At 43.1% G+C, this 24,497-nt stretch overlaps 2 protein-coding genes across 4 annotated transcripts; both read right to left on the reverse strand.

Moving 5' to 3' along the window:
* Nucleotides 1-529: 529 nt before the first annotated feature.
* Nucleotides 530-6,968, reverse strand: SELENOS (selenoprotein S). 2 transcript variants are annotated; one of them, XM_025392786.1, is made up of 7 exons: nt 6,802-6,968; nt 6,004-6,138; nt 4,715-4,821; nt 4,053-4,142; nt 3,888-3,966; nt 2,259-2,351; nt 530-1,137 (listed from the first exon to the last, which is right to left on the reverse strand). In XM_025392786.1, exons 1-6 carry the CDS (start codon nt 6,875-6,877, stop codon nt 2,272-2,274), a joined length of 567 nt encoding a protein of 188 aa, XP_025248571.1. In that variant the 5' UTR covers nt 6,878-6,968; the 3' UTR covers nt 530-1,137; nt 2,259-2,271. The 2 variants fall into 2 exon arrangements, with proteins under 2 accessions (XP_025248571.1, XP_025248570.1); XM_025392785.1 differs by lacking the exon at nt 530-1,137 and having other exon boundaries at nt 1,676-2,351.
* A 3,640-nt stretch (nt 6,969-10,608) lies between these two features.
* Nucleotides 10,609-24,496, reverse strand: SNRPA1 (small nuclear ribonucleoprotein polypeptide A'). Of its 2 annotated transcripts, none has more exons than XM_025392220.1 (9): nt 24,317-24,496; nt 21,814-21,961; nt 20,767-20,845; nt 16,370-16,416; nt 15,997-16,099; nt 15,311-15,390; nt 14,823-14,898; nt 14,057-14,150; nt 10,609-10,881 (listed from the first exon to the last, which is right to left on the reverse strand). In XM_025392220.1, the coding sequence occupies exons 1-9, from the start codon at nt 24,396-24,398 to the stop codon at nt 10,823-10,825; spliced, it is 768 nt and encodes a 255-aa protein (XP_025248005.1). In that variant the 5' UTR covers nt 24,399-24,496; the 3' UTR covers nt 10,609-10,822. The 2 variants fall into 2 exon arrangements, with proteins under 2 accessions (XP_025248005.1, XP_025248006.1); XM_025392221.1 differs by having other exon boundaries at nt 14,053-14,150; nt 24,317-24,490.
* Between the last annotated feature and the right edge of the window lies 1 nt (nt 24,497).

Consider the following 24,497-nt stretch of genomic DNA (forward strand, 5'->3'; position numbering starts at 1 on the left):
TTGAACTCCTAATCTCAGGTGATCCACCCATCTCGGTTGGTGGGATTACAGGCGTGAGCCACCATGCCCGGCCACATAACGGTTTCATTAGCTACAAGAAGCTCCCCGCACCTTGATGCCCTAAGGCCTTTGGTTAATATGAACACAAGGATGAAGGAGACTACAGTGAGTAGGGTTGTGGACCAGTGACTAAACCCATCTAAGCTTCAGTTTCTGAAAACCAAGGTTAGTAACATACCCATTTCATAGGATTCTAGGGGTATCAAATAGAAATCGACACTCCTGCCAAGTGGTAAGTGCTCTTCAAATGCTATTACACAATGCAAGTTTCCCTCTCGCCTCCATTATCTCCTAATCATTCTCCATGACACCCTCCCTCCACTCCCACCAAAAGGTGCTAGATGCAGGGGGGGCATGCAGAATTCAAGCACTGTTTCTTCCCATGAAAAAAAATCAGGTTTCAAGGTAGTCAGTCACATCTAATAGTATACTAAAACATACCCTTCTACTTTTCTTTCTAATTTTCATAGTTTATTTCTATTTATAACTCTTGTGTTGAGGGCTCTTGACGGACGGCAGCAAGGGGGCTGCTCTGCTGCATAGGAAACCCTGACCCAGAGCCCCTCTACTTATGAAATGTGTAGTTGACAGCCACTTCACATACATTTTCAGTTACAGAAAGTATGCTCAAGGAAGAATGTTAAAAAGTTCCCTTATATCCTACAAGGGGTTCTCTCTAGATGTAAACAAATCTGGATGAAATATTTTAATCCAAGTATACCATTTCCCACGTCATAAATCTTCTGTGCTGGTGGGAGCCAATCCAGTTACACACTGGAAGGGGAGTGAGGGTCCCAGGACTTCCCCACACCTCTCACAAGGTCCACCCTTGTTTCCACTGACCCTCTCTGTGACCTGAAACCCCCAATTTCCTCCACAGGCAAAATAAAACTCAAGTCTCTCTGGACTCACAGACTTAGTCTTGACTATGCCAACCTATTTGTTTGTAATTACACTGCTCAAGGCTCCTGTTTTCTCTCCTTCAGCCATTCTCCAGAGCGCTCCTCAAGAGATTTTAAGTCTCGCACGGCCAGACTGTATTTCCCTCTGTCAAGAAGCAACCACGGAATATTCTACCTGCAGGAGATAACAAATGTTGACTAATTTATGTATGAGACCATTCTACAGTGCTTTTGTAGCGAATTACTCCTATTCTGAAGGTGAATGTTTTTCCTTCTGATGATCCAGATGGGGTCCACACACTACAGCATGCAGCCCAAATCCAGCCCAGGAACAGAGAATCTTTTTAAAAAACAATCCTTTAAAAATATAAAAACCTAAGACTATGTGACAGAGATAGTATGTCGCCTGTAAAGTCTGAAATATTTACTATTTGGCTGTTTATCCAAAACTGCTGATAGTGCCTCTGGACAAGAGCATAAAAGATGAGTCATGGCATAAGGGAAGAACTGAGGGCACGCGTAGAAACGCGGTCAGCCTATGAGGAACCTCGAGGCATGATGTTTCTTTATCCCAGTAATTCAGCAACTAGACTCCAAGCACCCGATTTTGTGGATGAACCCCAAGGAGTCTGTCAACTTTCAAAATCACCGCAGCTGTCTGCCAGTTGCCAGACTTATTTTGGGTAAGCAATAATAAATAGAGAAATAAGTAATAGTTGGAGGTTGTGAGTAATAAAAAGCTATTTAATGTTTGATAGACAAATTCAAGTCCATAAATCTCCTTGAATAAAGATGCTAAAAATGTTATTCTCGTTTTTTAAATAGTTTTGTTTTTACAAAGTTCTGTACATAAAAATAAATATACAGAAACAAACCCCATCAACTGTCCACATCAGTAATCCTCACTGGTGGGCTCACCATTGATAAGGAAGACATCATTCAACGCAACCTGTCACAGAGACTGTCCTAGCAGCAAGGATTTCTAATTTCAAAAGAACATTACTAGGCCTCTTCTATCAAGACTGCTCATCATCTAGAGGCCTTTACCTACCAACTAGCAATTAACCATGAAATCAATGAATGCAATCACTGTCTCCAAGTGGAATGTGACTAATGACCTAATGCCTAGAGGCAACATCTATACCTTTTGCTGACTGGAGCCCTGACATATGCAGGTGTAGTTAGGAACAGAAATCAACCCCACCTCCCCTTGGCTAGTCACTGTGAAAAGCGTGCGTAAGGCAATTGAATCGAGGGTTAAGGATTCATCTTGCTAATGTCAAAAGCGACACTAACAAGATTTTTAGCTTCATCCGCCAGATGATGGGCCTCTGCGTCCAGGTCTCCAGGAGCAGCTTCCACCTCCTTCACCAGACAAAGGGTTATAACCTAGGATGACAGAAAAGAAGCACAACAGTATTGATAAAATCTGAAAATCTGGGGACATTCTATATCCAAAATAAAATTATGAGAGTGACATGCAAAGCATTGCAAAGATATGGATTCAAAGGGACATTTAAAAAAACCTTTTAGCTGCTATATGAAAAAAAAAACAAACCTTTATATTGTGATTGCCATTTGAATTGATTTTCTAGTGGGGAAAAAAGTCATTCAGCTGCTTTGTCCCAACTCCAAAACACATGCAAAAGAGTCACCAAAAACTCTGTCAAGATGGCCTGATTTAAGTATGTGAATCCTCCTATCACAGTGCTTATTGAAACTCACACATTCAAATAAGGGCCATTCAAGCTACAGAAAATGGATTAAAAAAAATCAAAATAGAATCAAACTTATCACTTCTACCAGTCAGAACAGGGTCATCTGTATCCTTCCCTAACCCCTACCACCCTCCTCCCTTGCGAGTTTCCCAAAGTCAATGGACAACTGGTAACCTGGTTGAGTGTTCAGGTTCTAGGGCCAGCCAGAACTTAAAATGTTGGCGTTACTCCTTACTTGCAGTGGAATCTTTGGGCAATTAAACCCGGTGCCTCAGTTTCCTTATTTGTAAAGCCAGGCTAGTCAAAGCCCCAGCTCAGAAATGCTGGGGACGCTGAAAGAGGCCATGCATGCAAGCAGGCCACGCATTCCATCTTCTATAATTTCCATTCCTCTCCTAAATATCACCTCTCTGTGTCTAAAAATAAGTTTCCAGCAGGACCATTTAAAAATAGCATTTTCTTTCCAGATGCATCACCTTCTCTACAGCAAGCCAGGTTTAGTCTTCTGACACAAAGGGGATTACAGCTCAGTGTTTAAGGTCAGCCAATTTTGTAGCCCTGCTGCCTTGGAGCCCATGTCCCAGTCTTTCCTCAGTCCTCAAAGACGCCATCAGGCCTCCAGGCCTCTGCTGTGCCCCTTTCCTCCTATGGAGGATACAAAGTCTTCCGCCTTGGTTCCTACAGTGTTCTAGTGTCTTTGTTCTCTCCTTACAGAGCAGTAACTTGCAACTCTTAGCCAGAATCACAAAGGATTGCTTATTTTCATTTGGGAGTCCCAAATTCCCAAATTTGAAATTCTCAGGGATGGGATGAAGACAGAGTCCCCGGGGCAGTGTTGCACACAGGAAAAAGCTTTGGATGAGCATCTGCTACTCCTTGTTATTTGCAAGAAACAAGGTGGTCCCGTCTAGAAAGACCAAAACCACTGTGTTCCAGCTCCTTGACACTCATCTGAAGATTGGCAGACAATTCCTCACCCTACTTAGCTCTCCCCCTACGGGGCTGCAGAAGGATCAAGTGAGAATACTATAAGCACAATCCTTCCAAGTACTTAGTGAGGACCTAGGAGGTGGTTTGCATCTGTTTCCTTTATTGAATCTTCACAATCCTAAGGAATTAGTCTTAACTTATGGACAAAGAAGCAAATAATCTTGTTTCTACAAGGTTAACTAGAAATTTGTTAACATTTGACATCAGTGGTGCTTACCACCTCCCCGCAATGGCTTTCTGTCCGATTTCCGTTTCACGACGACAGATGAAGTGGAAGGCCCAGGACTGTCTTCCTCCTGTTTGAACACGTAAGAAGCAATTAAAACATTCTACTTGGCAATCTTTATCTACTGCATGCCAGCTGGCCGAGGTCGCCAGTCACCTGAGGCTTCTTTGCATTTCCTTTGTAACTTTTTCCTTCTTGCATGCTGTCCCACATTTCAATCTTCTGTCTCCTTTTTTCTTCTTCAAGCTGAGAAACAATCACATTGTACAGAAAGAGTTCAGAAGCTGCCATCTCTCTCAAAGACAACGCTAACTCTGATAATTCTTAATTTAAACGTTTTTCAGAACAAACTTCACCCTTGTTTTCTTTAGTTAATAAAACTGTTGTGATCTGGTGGTATGAGTTTAACTCACATAGAGAAGCTTTGGTTTTTGTACGCTATTAAAGGAAGCAAAATGTTTCACGAAAAAAATTACTGACTCCATTCTTCTGAAACTCATTCCTATCAGTACATTTTTGGTAATGTGGAAGACACAGGCACATGCACGCACACACTCACATGCATCCTGCTCCAGTCTGTCCCTCCTTTTGTGCTCTGGACCTTTCATTGTAATATATTCACACATCTAGTGTTCCCTAACAATAGTGTATACTTCTTGATATCACCAACACTTACATCACAGGAACTGAAATGCTTACTGAATCTAATGGGATAGGACCTGGTCCTGGAAGCTTATAGACAACACACACACAGGCATCATTATCCACTAAGCCTCAGACAACTTCTATGTACACATTCAACTGAAGCCAGTTCATACCTGTTTCAGTTTTTCCTTATGCTTTTCAACTTGCGCATTTAGTTCTTCTTGCATTTTCAATCGAGCAGCTGCTAAAGCTTCTTGTCGTTTAACAACAACATCAGGTTCTAAAATGTCAGAAAAAAATGGAGACAAAGCACTCTGTACAATATAAAATAGAAACTTTTGAGTGTCCATATTATTAAAAGTATAAAGAGGTATGGACATCAGACAATGAAACATGTTTTTACATGAGTACTCCTAACCCCTCTGCATATATTTTACTGCTTCAGGGGGCAGGGGTCTGTTGCTGAGCCATGGATTTTAGCCTCAAATATCTACATCACCAGCAACCTGTTAGAAATGCCAATTTCTCAGTTCTCCTGAGCAATTCCGATTCATAAAGCCTGGGATGGTAGCCAGAGCACATCTTGGATACCTCAGTGACACCCACAGTCTCTAGGTTGACTGGAATCCTGGAAGACTACCAAGGAAATACAAAGTTTTCTAAATCATTATCCATCCCTTAATTAGCCCAGAAGTAAGATTCTTAAGTATTTGTTTCTACAGAAAAGAAAAATCCTTCCAAATAGCATTATGAGTAGAAATGAACTCATTTCTACTCATAATGTCTACTCATAGTCTCGCTCTTTGCGACAGAGCTAGACTCCATCTCACAGAAGAAAAAAAAAAAGAAAAGAAAGAAAAGACAAAGTCTCACTCTGTAGCCCAGGCTGGAGTGCAGTGGCACAATCTCAGCTCACTGCAACCTCCACCTCCCGGGTTCCAGCGATTTCTCCTGCCTCAGCCTCCCTTATAGCTGAGATTACAGGCGCCTGCCACCATGCCCCACTAATATTTGTATTTTTAGTAGAGACGGGGTTTCACCATGTTGGCCAGGCTGGTCTTGAACCCTGACCTCAAGTCATCTGCCTGCCTTGGCCTCCCAAAGTGCTGGGATTACAGGCGTGAGCCACCGCGCCCAGCCAAGAACCATATACTTCCTTTTTTTTAAAGAAAGAAAAAAAAAAAAAACAAGGTCTCAGTAAATTGCCCAGGCTGGAGTGTTGTGTGGCCCGATCATAGCCCACTGCAGCTTTGACTTCCTAGACTCAAGTTATTCTCCCGCCTCAGCCTCCTAAGCACTGGGACTACAGGTGTGTGCCGCCACTCTTGGCTATTTTTTTTTTTTTTTTAATAGAGACAGGGTCTTGCTATGTGGTCCGTCTTACTTTTAACAAGAGACTAAATCTTAATATAAAGAAGTAGGTGTAAAACCACCGCTTTCATTTCGGTTATCAGGCACTAACCCACAGAAGCCGCAGCTCGCTCCAGCTGCCTCTGCCTCAAGGCTCTCAGCCGGGCGGAAAGCTTCTGAAAGACCACGTAGAGAAGGATGCAGCTGAAGACGATGTACCAGCCATAGCTGGCCAGCAAAGAGCCCACTGAAAAGAAAAAAAAAAGTTTTCAAAAAAACTAAAAATGACACTACTAGTTGACTTTTCCATAAGACTCAACGAACGCAAAGTCAGCCTAACTCCTGACCTCAAAGCCTTCATGGTCTAGGCTGAGGACAAAGCCTCCTAAGTAGATCGTTAAAATATGAACAAGAAGTGCGACACTTCAGGGATCACTGAGAAGTGAGACTTCTCAACCATCTGGGGAATCGGGGGCAGTTAGAGTGCGCAGGGCACAGCAACTGGATTTTGAAGAATGAAGAGCAACTAATCTTGCTTCAGGAAGGCAAAGGCCTTTCAGACCTAGGGAACCACATATAAAGGGGTGACAGCGCGGGGTTAGGAGTGTGTAGGGGGCTGTGTGGGGCAGGTCCCAGAGGCAAACGCCAAGGGCCGAGTGACCCCAGTAACTACAACAATAAGGGCTTGGTTCGCAAAAAAAGACTTGCGCAAACAACGGCCAGCCGAGCCGCCTAGGGAAGTGCGGCTCCCGAGAAGACTCCGCTCAAGGTCCGGGCCTGCTGCCCAGAGTTCGCGTAAGCGCCAACGCCCGTCCGTTCCCAGGCCTCCCAGGCTCCGGCGCCCCGAGCAGCGAAGGACGACCCACCGATCATGGTGGCGGCGCGCCCCTGCTGCCCCGCAACGACTCACCCGTGACGTGCAGGAAGCGCAGTCCCTCGGTCTCCAGGGCCGGCCGCGCGGACAAGGAATCCTCTTCCCGCTCCATGACGGCCACCGCCGCCCAGGCCGGCCGCCGCGCCTCCAGCCGGACGCTTCCGGTGCGCTCCCACGCACACGTGGCGCGCCCGGACGCGGTCGTGGTCCCGGCCAATCGCAGGCCGGTCCCGCCCCGACGCTGGGCCAAACGCAGGGGGCGTGGTCGAGGGGCGTGGCGGGGGAAAAATCCGGGCTACTCTTGCTGGGGCCCGGACGTCGCGTGCTGGTACGTTCTGTGATGTCTCCTGGCTTGAGTCGGGGTGGAGGACAGACCTCTTTCACGGATTTCTTACCGACTTTCTACTTTCTTTTTTTTTTTCTAATTGGACACTGAAGCCAAGGGTGGTCGCCCGGAGGCAGGATTTGCACCCACATCCTTGCCCAGGGCACATTGGACAACAGGGCTCAGTAGGTTGACGACTCCCAGCGTTTGAGGGTTGCAGCCAACGTCCACCCCAAGTGAAAACACGAAACGTGGGCAGCCTCCTGCTTCTGCTGCCAGTGATACCTTTCAGGCCAAGAAAGCCCCCACCGATCCTCAAGGTTCTTTTCTCCAAAATCAAAACTTCTTAGGAAAGAACGATCATAGTAACGGCTCTAACCTGCGTTGAATTATACTGTATCATCACAAGCCACGATCAGAGTTACTCCTAATAGTGTCCTGGCTGTGTTCCTCTGCCTGCAGTGTCGTCCTGCACCCTCTTCCACCACTCAAACGTCACCACCTTTATGGTGACCATAACCATCCTATTTGAAATTTGACCTTGGGTTTTTCTGGAGCATTTGAAGTGCACATACCTAGTTGTGTCTCAAAAGAAGGGTTAGGAATTGGGAATAGAACTGAAAAAATAATGAACAGGTGACAACATCCGAGTGCTGCCTCACCACCGTCGCCAGGAGCAGTGTGGAGAAGGCAAACCCCGACATGAAGCGTGAATGCAATCAGTGTTTCTTCAACGCAGGTTTGCCAAGAAGTTCCTCCAGGGGGACGGCTGCAGGGATTTGAGCACTGACCTCATCAAGGTTTCCCAGCAGTGTGTTCAGAAAGCAATAAAGGAGACCTGGCATTCATGAGCCATAGCAAAGAGAAACCTGAAAGCCCTTTTTCCCCTTTTGGCCACCTTGAAAATGGACTCCTCAAATGAACAAACCGAGGACTCTGGATGTCATCCATAAAGGCTGTAAAGATAGCTTATCAATTTAATGAGGAATTTTAGGGGAGAGAATATAATTTCCTTCTTCATGTTTGCCTTTCAGTTGTAAAAGATGATGAACCACCATCACTCTTTGCTTTGCTACAGAGTGGTTTCTCACTTGCTCTGGCATCTTGCAGGAAACATTTATGTGCTAAATTGAATGACTTCTTGGAATTACAGCTGCAATTCTCGGTCCCAGATTAGCTTTAAATCCACCTTACATCTAAATACTGATAAACTAGACAGGATGAGCAGGGTTGCCTGACCTCTTCTGTTAGGCTGTGAAGGACATTAGGTACACTGTACTGGGGTCACAGTTCATGGAAAAAAATGGTTAGGCTTCACTTTTCTCTCAGGAAGCTCTAGCAAAACAGTTTCAATCAATGCTTGGGAGCAGTTTTATTTTTATATAGTAACTTAACAGGATGGTTTAACAGAGTTCTCCACTTAACAAGGTGTCAGATGAAGACTTGAGAGCTTCAAGAATGTTGCAGTGGGCCAGGAATGGTGGCTTTTGCCTATAATCCTATTGCACTTCAGGAGGCTCAGGCGGGAGGATCCCTTGAGGCCAGGAGTTCAAGACCAGCCTGGGCAACACAGCAAGATCCCATCTCTACAAAAAAATTTGGCCAGGCACAGTGGCTCATGCCTGTAATCCCAGTACTTTGGGAGGCCGAGGTGCGTGGATCACCTGAGGTCAGGAGTTCAAGACCAGTCTGGCTAACATGGCAAAACCCTGCCTCTACTAAAAATACAAAAATTAGCCAGGTGTGGTGGCGGGCGCCTGTAATCCCAGCTACTAGGGAGGCTGAGGGAGGAGAATCGCTTGAACCTAGGAAGTGGAGGTTGCAGTAAGCTGAGATTGCACCACTGCACTCCAGCCAGGGTGAAAAAACAACAACCCCACAAAACTTAGTTATGGAAGAAGATCCTAAATTGCAAAGATTTGTTGTTGCCGGCTTTCAATCCATGTCAATGAATTAAGTCAACACGCACAGTATAAAAATGCCAAAATGTTGCATCTGGTTAAATTAAGGGAATGTTTGCTTTATTTGCCTTGTTTAGCTACCCTATCCTGTAATGTCTGTAATCACAAAGATGGAATAAACTGTAACATTTTAGGTTCTATCATTTGAAAAAGGCAACAATCCTTTTCACTCAGGACTTTGCAACATAAAACGGAAACCAGTATTAACTCATGAAAATAATGCACATTCTAAGCATATAGAAAACCAAAGTATCCTTGTAAACTATTGTGAACTAGTGTTGTATACGTATGTACATATAATGCATATATTCCACTAAAATCTAATAGATATTAAATTATTTGAATGCATGGATGATGGGCTTTTGTTTCAGTTCCTAGCACATTGATCTTATGGTCCTATTGATAGAAGTTACTCATCCTAGCCAGGCATTTGTTACCTTTATCCCTTTAATCAGGTGATCAGGTGTTATAACCTTACCTGGCTTGGCTTGTCTAGAACAGGAAAGGTATTTCAACAAACACTTTGCTCAATGTAATTGCTCAGGTATTATTTGCAGAAAGAGGACAAAGGTGGACAGTAACCAGGACTGTCACCTGTCACTGTTGTAGGCTAAATGATTGGCCCTAATTTCTCATTCCTTCTCACAGCCATATCTTTGCTATGGCAAGGTGAAAGGAGTGTATTTCCCCATCATCCTTTGACTCTGTACTTGGCGAGGTGGCTTGCTTTGGTTAATAGTAAGTGGGCAGAAACAAGTGTGTCAGTTTTGAGTATACACAGGCCTTAAGAAGCTCCTAGTGTTTACTTCTTGTGCCTTTGCCGGGTGAGCTGGCTCATCGAGACCTGTAAAGAAACCAAGCCACCCCAGTTAATCCAGACCTACAGTGATAAGCAGAGTCAACTATAGAATAGTGTTGCTGATTAAAACCCCTGAGTTTTGTGGTGGATTGTTATACAGCATTATTGCAGCAATAGCTAACTGATGAAGTGCCAAGGTTTTCACAAAAGTATATGCAACAAGATGGGATTAAGACTATCATGGCTAAGGGAGATCAGAGAGATGGCAATCAAACAGTAGTGTTTTTCAAATATGAGTAACTTACGCCCCTTTCAACAACAAATGTTCTTGTAGACTCTCCATATGACCTTTATGTTAACTATGTACATATATAAAACTAGAGGCTGGGTAGGTGGTTTAGGCCTGTACTCCCAGCACTTTGGGAGGCCAAGGCGGGAGGATCACCTGAAGCCAGAGTTGGAGACCAGCCGGGGGGGCGGGGGACAAAAAACGTAGCCAGGCTTGGTGGGACACACCAATTTCAAAAATTGAATCATTTCAGTTGTCATATCAGAAGCCGGAGCAAGAGGTAAGTCTGCATTAACAGAAGGGCTATGTGGGAGTAGAAAAGGTGGCCTTTCTGGCATGTGTCATGACACTGCAGAAGCTAGACTCTAATCCAGCCCAGGAAACCTACTGAGAAAATGCTGCCCTCCTGCGTTTCCAATTTAAACATGTCCTTAGACCTCACTGCAAATGCACCGTGATGACACACAACTTGGCAGCACAGTGAGTGGAGTTTATTTTTATAATTTGTAGAAAATTGACATTTAGATTTCAAAACTTATATTACAAAATTATCAGCAGCAGTCTTAAGCATTTCAACAATGCTGATAGATTTCACTTTGCTAACACAAACAAGGCTATTATACCATGTTCGAAAAGCAAGACTTGTTCCAAAAGGGTCTATTATTATACATCTGCGTCACTGCTCAGGACCCGTTTGTGACTGTGTCTTCTTCCATCTCTTCTTCACCATCATCAGTGGGCCCTAAAGAAAACCACACAAGCAAAAGTAGTAAAGTAGTATCAATTTTAGAGACTCTATTCCCTTAGCATGTGAGTGTTCGTTCTGTGGCCACTGTTTGTTAGGCACTGAAGTAGGTACAGAAAGATCAAAAGCAGCCCCTGCCTTTGAGGAACTTATCGTCCAGGGACAGTCTAGTCTGTCTTTGGCAGGTACTGGAAAGGATGGTCAATTTCAAGGAAAGGGGTCACAAAGGTTTCAAAATTGTTGCCTCCCATTGTAGTTGATGATAATTCATTTTTGGTGAAGGTAAAGTCTATACTCATGTGCTTTTCATGGCACTACTATAGGCAAAAAAACCAGAAATACTCAAAAACATTTGGGCACCTACTACATGCCAAATACTGGCAACAGTTCAATGACTTTATTGTCTCTAAATTATGGAAATATGGCAACAATTACCAAAAAATGTTACATTCGTTCAACAATTTATGGCAGATATTTTGGTCAATGTATTCCAGAGGAAAAAAAGTTGTAACTCCTTCAATTGTTTGGGAAAATTACTCAATAATGTCTCACTTATCATCAGTCAGCTGAATTCTTGTATTGGTTTCACCATTCCATCCACTGCAATATGGTATTTTGATTGAGGGCATGCAGAAAATCTGGCCACACAGGCATATAGTTAGAAAAGGGAGGAAGATTTTAATGGCCTATGCAGATAATGATGGATGTTCTTTTTAGATACCATGGTAAAACTTGACAAATGGTAGCTTCCTAAAGGTTAGATGGCAGTATAAAAGTCTGAAACCTTATCAATGAACTTTTCATACTCTTACTTGGTTTATCTTGTACTCTGAACAAATCTTTTACCCATACATGATTTTGTATCATTTGGAAAACAGTGGTTCACCGACTTTTGCAGATCTTTCAGACGTTGAGCCATGTAATTACACAACATCAAAAATGTCACACCCATTAATTCACATGCATTAACATTACTATTGAGTTCCCCAGAAAAGTCTTGAGGTACTGGGAAGGTTATGGCAGTGGACATAAGTTTTCTAAATTTTAATTTTTGCTTCAAATCTTGAATTTTCAATTGTTTTCCTTGAAGTGACAGGCTCACTTCATCATGTTTGAGAAGACAAGTAGCTGCCTCTCAACTGAAACGACTGCACTAGTGCATGGAGATAACCACCTAACTCAAGTATGCAGACATGTGCATCCCCTTTCTGTCACCCCCAGAATATCAAAGAGACGTGCGCTCGAGGAGTGAGATTTAATTATCTTTACTGCTGCATCCAGGACACTCTTAAGTGAAACTGGTATGCACTCTATTGGGAGTGCAGAATAGGGAAGAATATAACAACTATTATTTAGGCTGCTGCCTTGACTCCTACTGTGCCAGCAGTTCTACCCACTATTGCTCCATCAGTGCAAATGTTCACACAAAAGCAAATAACACCTTGGTGTTATTAGATAAAAACAGTCTTCGGCCACGCATGGTGGCTCACGCCTGTAATCCTAGCACTTTGTGAGGCCAAGGCGGGTGGATCATAAGGTCAGGAGATCGAGACCATCCTGGCTAACATGGTAAAACCTTGTCTCTACTAAAAAAAAAAAAATACAAAAAATTAGCCGGGCGTGGTGGCAGGCGCCTGTAGTCCCAGCTACTTGGGAGGCTGAGGCAGGAGAATTGTGTGAACCCATTCCTGCAGTGAGGTGAGATCGCACCACTGCACTATAGCCTGGGCGACAGAGCAAGACTCCATCTCAAAACAACAACAACAACAACAACAACAAAACAGTCTTCACCTTAGACTCCCAGAAGCCCACAAACCATACAGTAGAGAATTACTGGTCTTAAAAAATGTCTTTTTGGCCAGGCATGGTGGCTCACGCCTGTAATCCCAGCACTTTGGGAGGCCGAGGCGGGCGGATCACAGGGTCAAGAGATCGAGACCATCCTGGCCAACATGGTGAAACCCTGTCTCTACTAAAAATAAAAAAAATTAGCCGGGCACAGTAGTAGGCGCCTGTAATCCCAGCTACTTGGGAGGATGAGGTAGGAGAATCGCTTGAATCTGGAAGGCGGAGGTTAGAGTGAGCCGAGATCACGCCATTGCACTCCAGCCTGGGCAAAAAGAGCGAAACTCCGTCTCAAAAAGAAAAAAAAAAATCTTTTTCATTTTTAGCTCCCAGCTGAAACATTATTTCCCTAGGAAACTTTCCCCAAGACAGCTCTAAGTAGAGGTCCCCAGTTACATTCATATCAAAACTTGTAAGATGTATTTCAGTGTTTTTTAATTTTATATCCCTAGTGCCCCACATGCTGCCTGGCATAAAGTAGGCATTCAAATGTTAGAACAGTTACCACTTATCAAAAACTCGCTAATGTTGAGCCCTGTGCTAAGTTCAGTTTCTTAGCCTCTCGGCAACCTTTTGAGGTTTGGTACTATTATTGTCTCAGATTTAAAGATGAGGAAAGACTTGAAGAAAGCTGTCCAAACGCAGAGCTGGTGAAGCTAAGATTTGGGCCTTGGACTGCTTGGCTCTAGAGCCTGTGTTCCTAACTACTGAGCTATTATGCACACACACAAATATATACAGGTGAAAGTCCACATGGCTATCTCTAGTGTTCAGTTCACTCCATTGCTGAAGTAATGCTAGCTTCAACTTTAACATAAAACCCTCCCCAGTGCTATGACTTAACTTTCTTTATGAATTACTTTTTTTTTTTTTTTTTTTTGGATGGCGTTTCGCTCGTTGCTCAGGCTGGAGTGCAACGGTGTGATCTCGGCTCACCAACAACCTCCAACTCCCGGGTTCAAGCTATTCTCCTGCCTCAGCCTTCCGAGTAGCTGGGATTACAGGCATGCACCACCACACCGGGCTAATTTTGTATTTTTAGTAGAGACGGGGTTTCTCCATGTTGGTCAGGCTGGTCTCGAACTCCTGACCTCAGGTGATCTGCCTGCCTCAGCCTACCAAAGTGTTGGGATTACAGGGGTGAGCCACCGCGCCCAGCCCATCAAATACTTTATCTTCAAAGAGCATTTAAAGAGATTTCATATATTAGATTTGACGTAAGGAAGCACTATTCTAGCATTCTGGAGTCATGGCATCTAAATGGTTGTGAGAGTTACACTTTGAGTGTAACATTAATTTGAACGTACAAAGAACACCATTTGCTCACCCGATCTGCGTTCTCTGCCAGGGATCTGACCAGACTGCAGCAACCCCTTCAGCCTCTCCACTTCAGCCAGAGTTGAAGCATTTGCTATAGCATTCTGGAGGACAGACGGCAATGGAGATGGATGATTAACTTCAATCAAGTATCAACTACCCAGAAAACTAAGTATCAATCACCTACAGAAATTCACAGCAACTTCTCCATTTGGAATATTAAACACTTCGGTGTTGGGGGAAGAATGTTATTGGCCCACAAAAATAAAACTAGAAGCCAAAACACAAATTTCTAAAATTGGTGAAGAGATGCAGGCCTTCTTATAAAAGAGTAAATAATCACTCCACATGTCCTAAAATCATAGTTAAGTGAAGTAACTATTTGGAATTAAGTTACTGAATAATTTAAGGAGGCAATATTATAAAACTAGGGTCCCTACTGATCAGCCAAAAGGATTTGCCAGACAGCAAATCTTTGAAAGTAAAAATTAAGGCAAACACTGAGACAGCATACCAAGGTAACTAACTGTTCAAAGTGATAAATGCACCCTGGAAAATGAGAAAGACAAAGCTGCCTCCACATTAATTAGCTTGTGTAATTTTAAGTCTGATCAAATAATAACTTTATGCTAGTTTTTCCTTAAACAGAAATATTGTTATATGCTAATAACTGTGGGGAAAAAAAATCTGCAATGTTCAGAACATGTTTATTATCCAACTTTGTGTTCTGAACCCATCTTAGCTCGTTCCAGTCAAGAAGCCTAACACATGATTACCTTGATTGCTTCTACATCCCCTGGAGATGGCCCACCTTTCTTTTTGTCAGTTGGCAAACCAGCACCTGGATTAAAACTTAAGAGGGGGAAGAACATAACTGTTAAACCTAGACCAACAGAAGTTGCTTCTCTTTTACTTTCAAAAGCTTTTGAAAGTAATTCAACCAGTGTAGTATCTTATCTTTGTTAACAAACTGATACAAGAACTCTCTCCTTCAGAAACACCATCCAGTTCATCTTCCTATATAGAAAATAGGATGTACATGGTATCACATTGAGACTGACTACTGAAATATTTGCTCTGCTAACCTGGTAGAAATTTCTTGTGATGTATGGACCATTGATGTACATGGACTATAAGCACTCAAATTTAATACCACATTAATATGTCAGAGTTTTTGGTTAATTTTGTAGGAGACGAACTGCCAGACAGATCAGATCATGTTTCTGAAGGTGAAGTAGAGTTAAGTTGGATATCCGTGTCTTACGTTTTGCTTCTCCTGGCAATATCCTTTGCAAGCTGTGCACCCCGTTTGCCCTTGAACATTTTCTCTGCTTCCTGACGCTCCTACAGCGACACCACACACAGAGTTAATGGAAATAGGAATACCACATGCATTTAGATGCATTCCTCAGAAGACATGGAAGCGAACTCTCCTAGAATACTCCAGGCTGGTGAAAATACCAAAAAGCCAATTTCAAATTAAAAGAAGACACAGTGGTCTTCTTTCTTTGGCAAAGCTCCCTGAAGAAAGTTCACTCTCCTAGTTCCAAGGAGGGGATTCCAGGGAACTAAGAAGGCAATTAAATAAATAATAAAATAATGAACTCCTAATAAAGGGAAAAACCTTCCTAACAAACAGAGCTGCACAAAAGTGGGTTACATTAAGTTCTCCACTAGGAATGTATCTAAGCAGACAATCCACTGTTAAGAGTGTTCACTGTGGCCTCAACATTTTGCAAACTTTGGAATGGCCAGCATTACATAAAAGAGCTTAAAGTTCTATCATAAATCTGCTATTAGAAAAAAATTTGACGTAACATTTCCCCCCCTACTTTCATTACAAACTAATGGTAAAATTTACTCATTTAGACAATTTTAATAATCAGTAATAAAAATATAAAGAAAAACACACAACTCTATATGACTCACAAGCAACAGATTACTACTTACTTTTAGTTTCACTTTCTGGAAATCCAGTACTCTGACTTGCGGAACTTTATAAATCACATACAATCTGTAATGCTTCTTATTGGTTACTGGATTTCTTAGAATACTACAAGAAAAAAAGTAACACAATGGCAAACTTGTTCATGGCACAGCACTCAAAAGGTCTGTTTGAATAGTCTAAGGAACCTATAAATCAAGGGAACATTCACAATTCTTCACATTTCAACATTGTGACAATTTACCATTAAGGAAATATATTCAATACTTCTTTGTAAAAGGCACTTTTAATTAACTGATTACATTAAGGTCAAGGCTGGTAAAGTAATGTTATTTTAAAGGACTTCATTCATTTTGTCACAATATGTAATTCCCATACCTTAGGTAAGTCAGTGATTTGAGAGATGCCAGAGGGTCCAGATCACCCTGTAAAGTAATGGCCACAGGTAAGAACACGAATACTACATGCTATTTTGAGATTTGGAAAGGGAGAGTGCTTTTGAAGCAAGTTGTCTTTTATTTATTTACTTAACTTTTACTCTCTAGCACCAAGCCCAATACTAGCACATCACAAATGTTTAAATAATTTCTTTCTTTTCTTTTTTTTGAGACGGAGTCTTGGTCTATCGCCCAGGCTGGAGTGCAGTGGCACAATTTTGGCTCACTGCAAGCTCTGCCTCCCGGGTTCACACCATTCTCCTGCCTCAGCCCCCTGAGTAGCTGGGACTACAGGAGCCTGCCACCACGCCCGGCTAATTTTGTTTTGTATTTTTAGTAGAGACGGGTGTCATGCATGAAGAGACCACCAAACAGGCTTTGTGCGAGCAATAAAGCTTTTTAATCACCTGGGTGCAGGCGGGCTGAGTCTGAAAAGAGAGTCAGCGAAGGGAGATAAAGGTGGGGCCGTTTTATAGGATTTGGGTAGGTAAAGGAAAATTACAGTCAAAGGGGGGTTGTTTCTGGCGGGCAGGAGTAGGGGTCACAAGGTGCTCAGTAGGGGAGCTTTCTGAGCCAGGATGAGCCAGGAAAAGGAATTTCACAAGATAATGTCATCGCTTAAGGCAAGGACCGGCCATTTTCACTTCTTTTGTGGTGGAATGTCATCAGTTAAGACGGGGCAGGGCATTTGCACTTCTTTTGTGATTCTTCAGTTACTTCAGGCCATCTGGGTGTCTATGTGCAAGTCACAGGGGATACGATGGCTTGGCTTGGGCTCAGAGGTCTGACAAGGGGATTTCACTATGTTGGCCAGGATGGTCTCGATCTCCTGACCTGGTGATCCGCCCGCCTCGGCCTCCCAAAGTGCTGGGGTTACAGGCGTGAACCACCAGGCCCGGCCGGGGGCCTCACTCTTAATAGGAATCATGTCCCAACACAGCCCTGCCCTGAAGAGAAACTTCTGGAACAGATGCAAATTGGGTAGATGGCGGGGGAGGAGTGTGTGTGTGCAAGAGTCACAATGAGAAAAAAATACAGATAAAAACAGGGAGAGCAGAGCCAGAAATTCTCAAAAAGCAAGCTGGCATCTTCAAATAAGTCACAAAAACCACCAGAGGGAGCTCTAGAGCTTGATACTGTTTTACCCCCACTGAAGATGATCCAAAAAGGAATAAAGAACAAAGTGGTAACATTTGTTACATACATAGTGTAAAACATAATGGTGATGTAGTGATGGGTTTCAAAAAAGAATAAATATGTAGGCCGGGCGCGGTGGCTCAAGCCTGTAATCCCAGCACTTTGGGAGGCAGAGGCGGGTGGATCACAAGGTCAGGAGATCGAGACTATCCTGGCTAACATGGTGAAACGCCGTCTCTACTAAAAATACAAAAAACTAGCCGGGCGCGGTAGCGGGCGCCTGTAGTCCCAGCTACTTGGGAGGCTGAGGCGGGAGAATGGCGTGAACCCGGGGGGCGGAGCTTGCAGTGAGCCGAGATCGCGCCACTGCACTCCAGCCTGGGAGCACAGCGAGACTCCGTCTCAAAAAAAAAAAAAAAAAAAAAAAAAGAATAAATATGTAACAAGCTGAAGGGTGCTGAAATGTTGAAGGTCACTGTACTGTATTGTTTAGGAGGGTAAAGGTATCAAAGTTTAAAATTAAATGTTGAAGGTCACAGTATAGTGATCTTAACATCTAATTTTAAACTTTTATAAATATGTATGTTTTAATTTCTAGGATGCTAACTCAAGACTGAAAGAGAGTAAACATTTCTAAACCATTAGAAGCAAAAATGGAATGACAGAAGGAGAGCATGTACAATAAAGGAGAGAAAAAGGATTGAAGAATGGATGGTACAAACAGAAAGCCCCAGAACAGAAGACAAACTGGAACACATCAGTAATTACATTAAATGTAAACAGACTAAACATAAATAATTCACTTAAAAGAGCTTTCAGACTGGATTGTAAAAAATTCTAATCAGAGCCGGGCGCGGTGGCTCACGCCTATAATCCCAGCACTCTGGGAGGCTGAGGTGGGTGGATCACAAGGTCAGGAGTTCAAGACCAGCCTGACCAACATGGTGAAACTCTGTCTCTACTAAAAAAAAAAAAAAAAAAAAAACAAAAATTAGCCAGATATGATGGTGCCCACCTGTAATCCCAGCTACTTGGGAGGCTGAGGCAGCAGGAGAATCTCTTGAACCCGGGAGGCAGAGGTTGCAGTGAGCCGAGATCTCACCACTGCGCTCCAGCCACTCCGTCTCAAACAAAAAAAAAAAAAAAAAAAAAAAAAAAAATTCCAACCATACAGTTTTCAACAGATAAATCTAAAATACAAGAGGTACAGAAAAGTCGAAAGTAAATTTTGGATGGAAAAAGATTTATCATGCATATAACTAACCAAAAGAAAGATTGTTTTGGTATATCAGGTAAAAGAAACCTCAAAGTAAACAGCATTAATAGAGACAGAGGGTCACAACATAATAAAAAGGTTCCGTTCACCAGAAAGATATGAGTAATTCAAAATTTGCATGTATCAAATAAGGCAACTTCAAAATATACAAAACTAAAATTGACAGAACTTCAGGGATAGTCAAATCCACTACCATGCTGTGAGATTCTAACATACCTCTCTCAGTAAGTGATAAGCCCAATGGTCTTCATTTTTGCAAAGAGCTTTAAATACAACTATAATTTCTCTAACAGCACCTATCGTGAGACACACTGCCTATAAATATGTATTTCTGGTTGAATACTTCACACACTTTAGAAAGGACATGGCCATGGACCAGTGCTTTCTTACATTTGTAGTCAAGCATCTCCTTGAGAATCTTAAGGATGCTATGGACCTCGTCCACAAGGAAAGGAACAAAGTTCATTCTCAACAATCAGGAAAATACGGGAGGAAGGTTAGGTCACAAAATTAAGTTATGCGTTTTTTTTGTTTTTTTTTGAGACAGGGTCTCGCACTATTGCCCAGACTGGAGTGCAGAGGCATGATCATGGCTCACTGCAGCCTTGACTGACTGCTAGGGCTCAAGTGATCCTCCCACTTCAGCCTCTAGAATACTTGGGACCACAGACGCACGCTACCACATCTGGGTTTTTTTTTTTTTTTTTTTTTGAGATGGAGTCTCAGTCTTCGCCTAGGCAGGAGTGCAGTGGCATGATCTTGGCTCATTGCAACCTCTGCCCCCTGGGTTCAAGCAATTCTCCTGTCTCAGCCTCCCGAGAAGCTGGGATTACAGGTGCCCACCACCACACCTGGCTAATTTTTGTATTTTTAGTAGAGACAGGGTTTCACCATATTGCCCAGGCTGGTCTCGAACTCCTCACCTTGTGATCTGCCTGCCTCGGCCTCCCAAAGTGCTGGGATTACAGGCATGAGCTACTGTGCCTGGTCTTTTTTTTTTTTTAAATTACTTATAGAGAGAGACGAGGTCTCACTATGTTGCCCAGGCTGGTCTAGAGCTCCTGGGCTCAAATGATCCTCCCACCTTGGCCTCCCAAAGTGCTTGGATTACAGGCATGAGCTATGGCACCTGGCCTACAATATAAATTTAAGCATCCAGTGTTTAAGTGAATAATTTAGGTTACAAAACAATATACAGTATTTCAATTATGTTAAAAATTGGATGCACAGAGCAGAAATTTAAAAAGCATAAAAACAGTTCCAAGTGGACTGTTCATCTAATGTGAAGAGTAAAACAAGGTTTTTAGACTAGAACTGTTCAACAAGATTTAATGCACATCAGATATGTAATCTAAAATTTTCTAGTAGCCATGTCAAAATAAATAGGTGAAACTAATTTTAATAATATGCCATTTAACCTATTACCAAAACATTACCATTTCAACATTGATATAAAATTACTGAGATAGTTTACTTTTTTTTTTTTTTTGCACTTAAGTCTTTGAAATCCAGTGTGTATTTTATAGTTCTAGCACATCTTAATTATGAGTAGCCACCTGTAGTTACTGGTACTATATTGGACACTGCAATTCTAGAAAACAACATAGGAGTTTACAACCCTGGAATAGGGGAAGCTTAAACATCAAAAGGGCTACAATAAAGAAAAAGATTGATACATTGGACTGCACCTAAATTAGGAAATTCTCTAACAGGACATCCTAAGTCAAAGTGCAAGTAAGAGTAGGAAAATATTTGCAACATACAGCTGCAGAACCTAAAAGGCCCAGATCCTGAATTAAGAAAAAGACAAGCGGATACTGAGATCATTTTCTATGAGATTTTCTAGATTTTGTAAATTTTCTGTAGGAAGCACATAGTACCTTTAACCCCACCCACCAAATACATTTTCCTTCTGTGCAACTTACCAGTTCCACGAGACTATTATTGGTGAGAATGAGTTCTGTCAGACAGGGCAGAGCCTGATCAAGTCCCTCACCTATACGGCTAAAATAAAAAGAGAGTCTTAGTAAAAGTGAAAATTAAATAAGCTCAAAATTTTAATTACCTCCTTGCTCAGAGGATCTCAGAGAGACACTTACAGATCCTTCTTCCAACGCCCTGACAGAGGAAACAAAGCAAAAAGAACCCTTTTCTGAAGCCACAGCGTCAGCGACAGAAGTGGGATTTTAGAACCCCTGCCTATGGGACAATGCCTGGGGTGAATTCTACTGTCACACTGTCTAGTGGAACCTGAGAAAAGGTGCAACTCCTGGGTGGCACAAACTACTTAACTCACTTCATGATTTTTTTGTGCAGGCAGTGCAGAAATACAATTAATTCTGCATTCACAGCTCAGGTACAAGACACAACAACTATACTATAGGGGAATGGTTAACCTATGAGATATATTTCTATCTGAAGGAAATCCCACTCACTATCCAGTACCTTTAAAGACATTATCTACACACCAAGTGCTTTTTTTCCAATAAAGTTTACACAGAGCTGATGAAGACAGGGTCAAAAAAGATCTCAATTTCAGTAAGTAACAGTCTAGAAATCAGTTGCAGTTAAAAAAAAAATAGCAGAGACTCTCAGTCAAAAGTATAATTGCTACCTTTATATATGCTTTTACTCTGACCCCTTTGATAATTGTTCTAGAAGTCAAACTGTATACAAAGCAACATGCTCTTAATTAGAAACTTACCATGAAAATAAAAATACATGACTTCCGAACAGACACAAAACTAGACTAAAGCCAGGTTAATCTCTGGATCTCTATAGGAAAAGTGAAGTTCATTTCTCATTTTAAGAAAAAACATGTATTGAACGTGGCTTCCATTATGGAAAAAATATAAAAATTAAATTAAAAAAACCATGTAGGTTTAACCGGTAGTAGGTGCTACAACTTCTTCAGGGAACACTGCAACATTTACCCTAGGGGGAAAAAATTACTTTCCCCTATAGGCACTTACCATATTCTGTTGTTGTTCACTAACAATGTTTTCAGTCTTCTCAACAAAGGAAAACCATCCAGTTTCCTGATCTCATTGTCAGAAAAATCAATAGCATCAAACTGGTCTAATGTAGCACCTAGATTTTCAATGACGGGAATTTTATACCCTGTAAAATGGAGGAAAAAAAACACACAAGAGGTATTAATATAACTAAACAGCCCCTTAAAACATTAGCAGTATTTCATAGTATCTGATTCCAGGCTTTGATTTATTCAGGAAGCATTACCTAGCACCTATGCCATGTCATACATGCCTTGCCACTGTACAAGATACTAGAGAGAAAATGCTGAACGAGTCTCAAGTACCCAGTGCCATGAAGCTTACAATCTAATGACAACAAGGACAAGAACAATAATAATGGGTGATATAGGTAGCTAACATTTATAAGAACATTTACAAGGTGCCTCACACTGTTCTAAGTCATTTGGGCTAGTTAAGCGGAATCCGCACAACAGGAATTTACACTTTGAGCTGCTTAGTCTCAGTGCCCAAACAGCGTTCAAACATTGTGGATAACAGTTCTCCACTCTTGCATCTCCACGGGCCAGATTCTTAGAACCCATCAGAACAGCCTCAAGATATGACAGTTCTCCCTCCCCTCCCCCAGCTACAATTTAGAGTTGAAGAACTCAATGGTTTACATAGAGTAATAAACCTGTGAACACTCAAACGTTAATTTGTCCAATTTGAGCATAATTACTGTGTTAGGCACTATAAGAAAAGAAAGAAGCAAGGTCTACTAAAAAAGAATTCACCCAAAGTTAAAGGACACAATTCAGAGCTATACTACACGTATTGCATCAAAATACGTATTCTCAATATTGCACGTACTCCATAAAGAGAAATGGCAGAGATCATCAAAAGTGGTGAGTTGGGCCGGGCGCAATGGCTCAAGCCTGTAATCCTAGCACTTTGGGAGACCGCGGCGGACGGATCACCTGAGGTCGGGAGTTCGAGACCACCCTGACCAACATGGAGAAACCCTGTCTTTACTAAAAATACAAAATTAGCCGGGCGTGATGGCGCAGGCCTGTAATCCCAGCTACTAGGGAGGTTGAGGCAGGAGAATCGCTTGAACCCGGGAGGCAGAGGTTGCAGAGAGCTGACATCGCGCCATTGCACTCTAGCCTGGGCAACAACAGCGAAACTCCACCTCAAAAAAAAAAAAAAAAAAGTGGTGAGTTGCTCTTGAACTGAATCTTTCTCTAACAAACTTAATTTCAACAAAATAAAAATACTGGGGGTCGAGCGCAGTGGTTCACGTCTTAATCCCAGCACTCTGGGAGGCCGGCGGAGGCGGATCACCTGAGGTCAGGAATTCGAGACTAGCCTGACCAACATGGCGAAACCCCGTCTCTACTAAAAATACAAAAATCAGCCAGGCGTGGTGGCTCACGCCTGTAATCCCAACAACTCGGGAGGCTTGAGGCACAGGAATCACTTGAACCGGGGAGGTGGAGGTTGCAGTGAGGCGAGACCACACCACTGCACGCCAGCTGGGGTGAAAGAGCGAGACTCCATCACAACACAACACAACACAACACAACACAACACAACACAACACAACACAACGGGATTTCCCAAAGGTCAGCAAGAAATCTAAGCAGAACACAACACACAACACAACACAACGGGATTTCCCAAAGGTCAGCAAGAAATCTAAGCAGATCCCGCAGCGATGCTGCTCCGAAGCCATAGGTCCCCGTGGGAACAAATCTCAGGCTACGGCTGCATGGTCTTATCCCCAGAGAAGTTGCTCTTCACATCCTTTTTAAAGTCGTCTCCTGAAATGCCAACTAGCTAGCTGCCCTCCCAATATCTTACCAAGTCTTCCTAAGGTTGAAATAGTACAGGAATCTGAATAATTGCGAGCGCTTCCACAACTTACACACAGCACAGGGCGGTGCAAACCTGGGTCACACAGTTCAATTTTTAAAACGTCTTCATAAAGGGGAAACGCCAGACAAAGCTACTAAGTAGAAAATACTGGGGGAAACAATCGCTGTTGTTCGGGGACTTGGTTTCCTCCCTCACATTAGGAACAACGAACACATATCCCATCTACGCTCAAAATATCTTCTGGCGGCAAGTATTAAGAACCAATCACTCGCCCTGCACTAGCGTTACAACCATTAACGAGCCGCTCTTCCGGGCCCTCAAACAGAGCCAGCTGCGAAAAAGCCAAGCAAGGCCTAAGAGCCCCACGAGTATGCACCAGGAAGTAATGAAGTCACTCGTGCCTGTCAAGAGGCACAGCGGTAACAGAAGGCTCCCAAGAGCCTAACGGGATGCGCATTTGGCAACAACGGCAAGAATCAGGCCCCGCGTTCCCTGCGCAGCCCGGTCGGAGCCCAGACAACCGGCCCGCGGGCCAAGCTCCGGCCTTCGGTGCACGCGGCAGAGCGCGGATAAGGCGACGCGGTGCCGCCCGGGGACTGGCCGCCCACGCCCTCGGACTCACCTCGGAGGTCCAGCTCCCGGTCGCGCACCGCGTTGGTGTACTGCGCCGCCTGCTCGATCAGCTCCGCCGTCAGCTTGACCATCCTGCTGCCTCCTGTCCCCTCGCGCCGTGGAAAGCCCGTGGCCTCCCGCCAGCGAGACGTCCCAGCGTGCCCCGCGCCCCACCGCCAGGCAGCACCAAT

The sequence above is a fragment of the Theropithecus gelada genome, chromosome 7b (genome assembly GCF_003255815.1).
Source record: "Theropithecus gelada isolate Dixy chromosome 7b, Tgel_1.0, whole genome shotgun sequence".
NCBI lineage: Eukaryota > Metazoa > Chordata > Mammalia > Primates > Cercopithecidae > Theropithecus > Theropithecus gelada.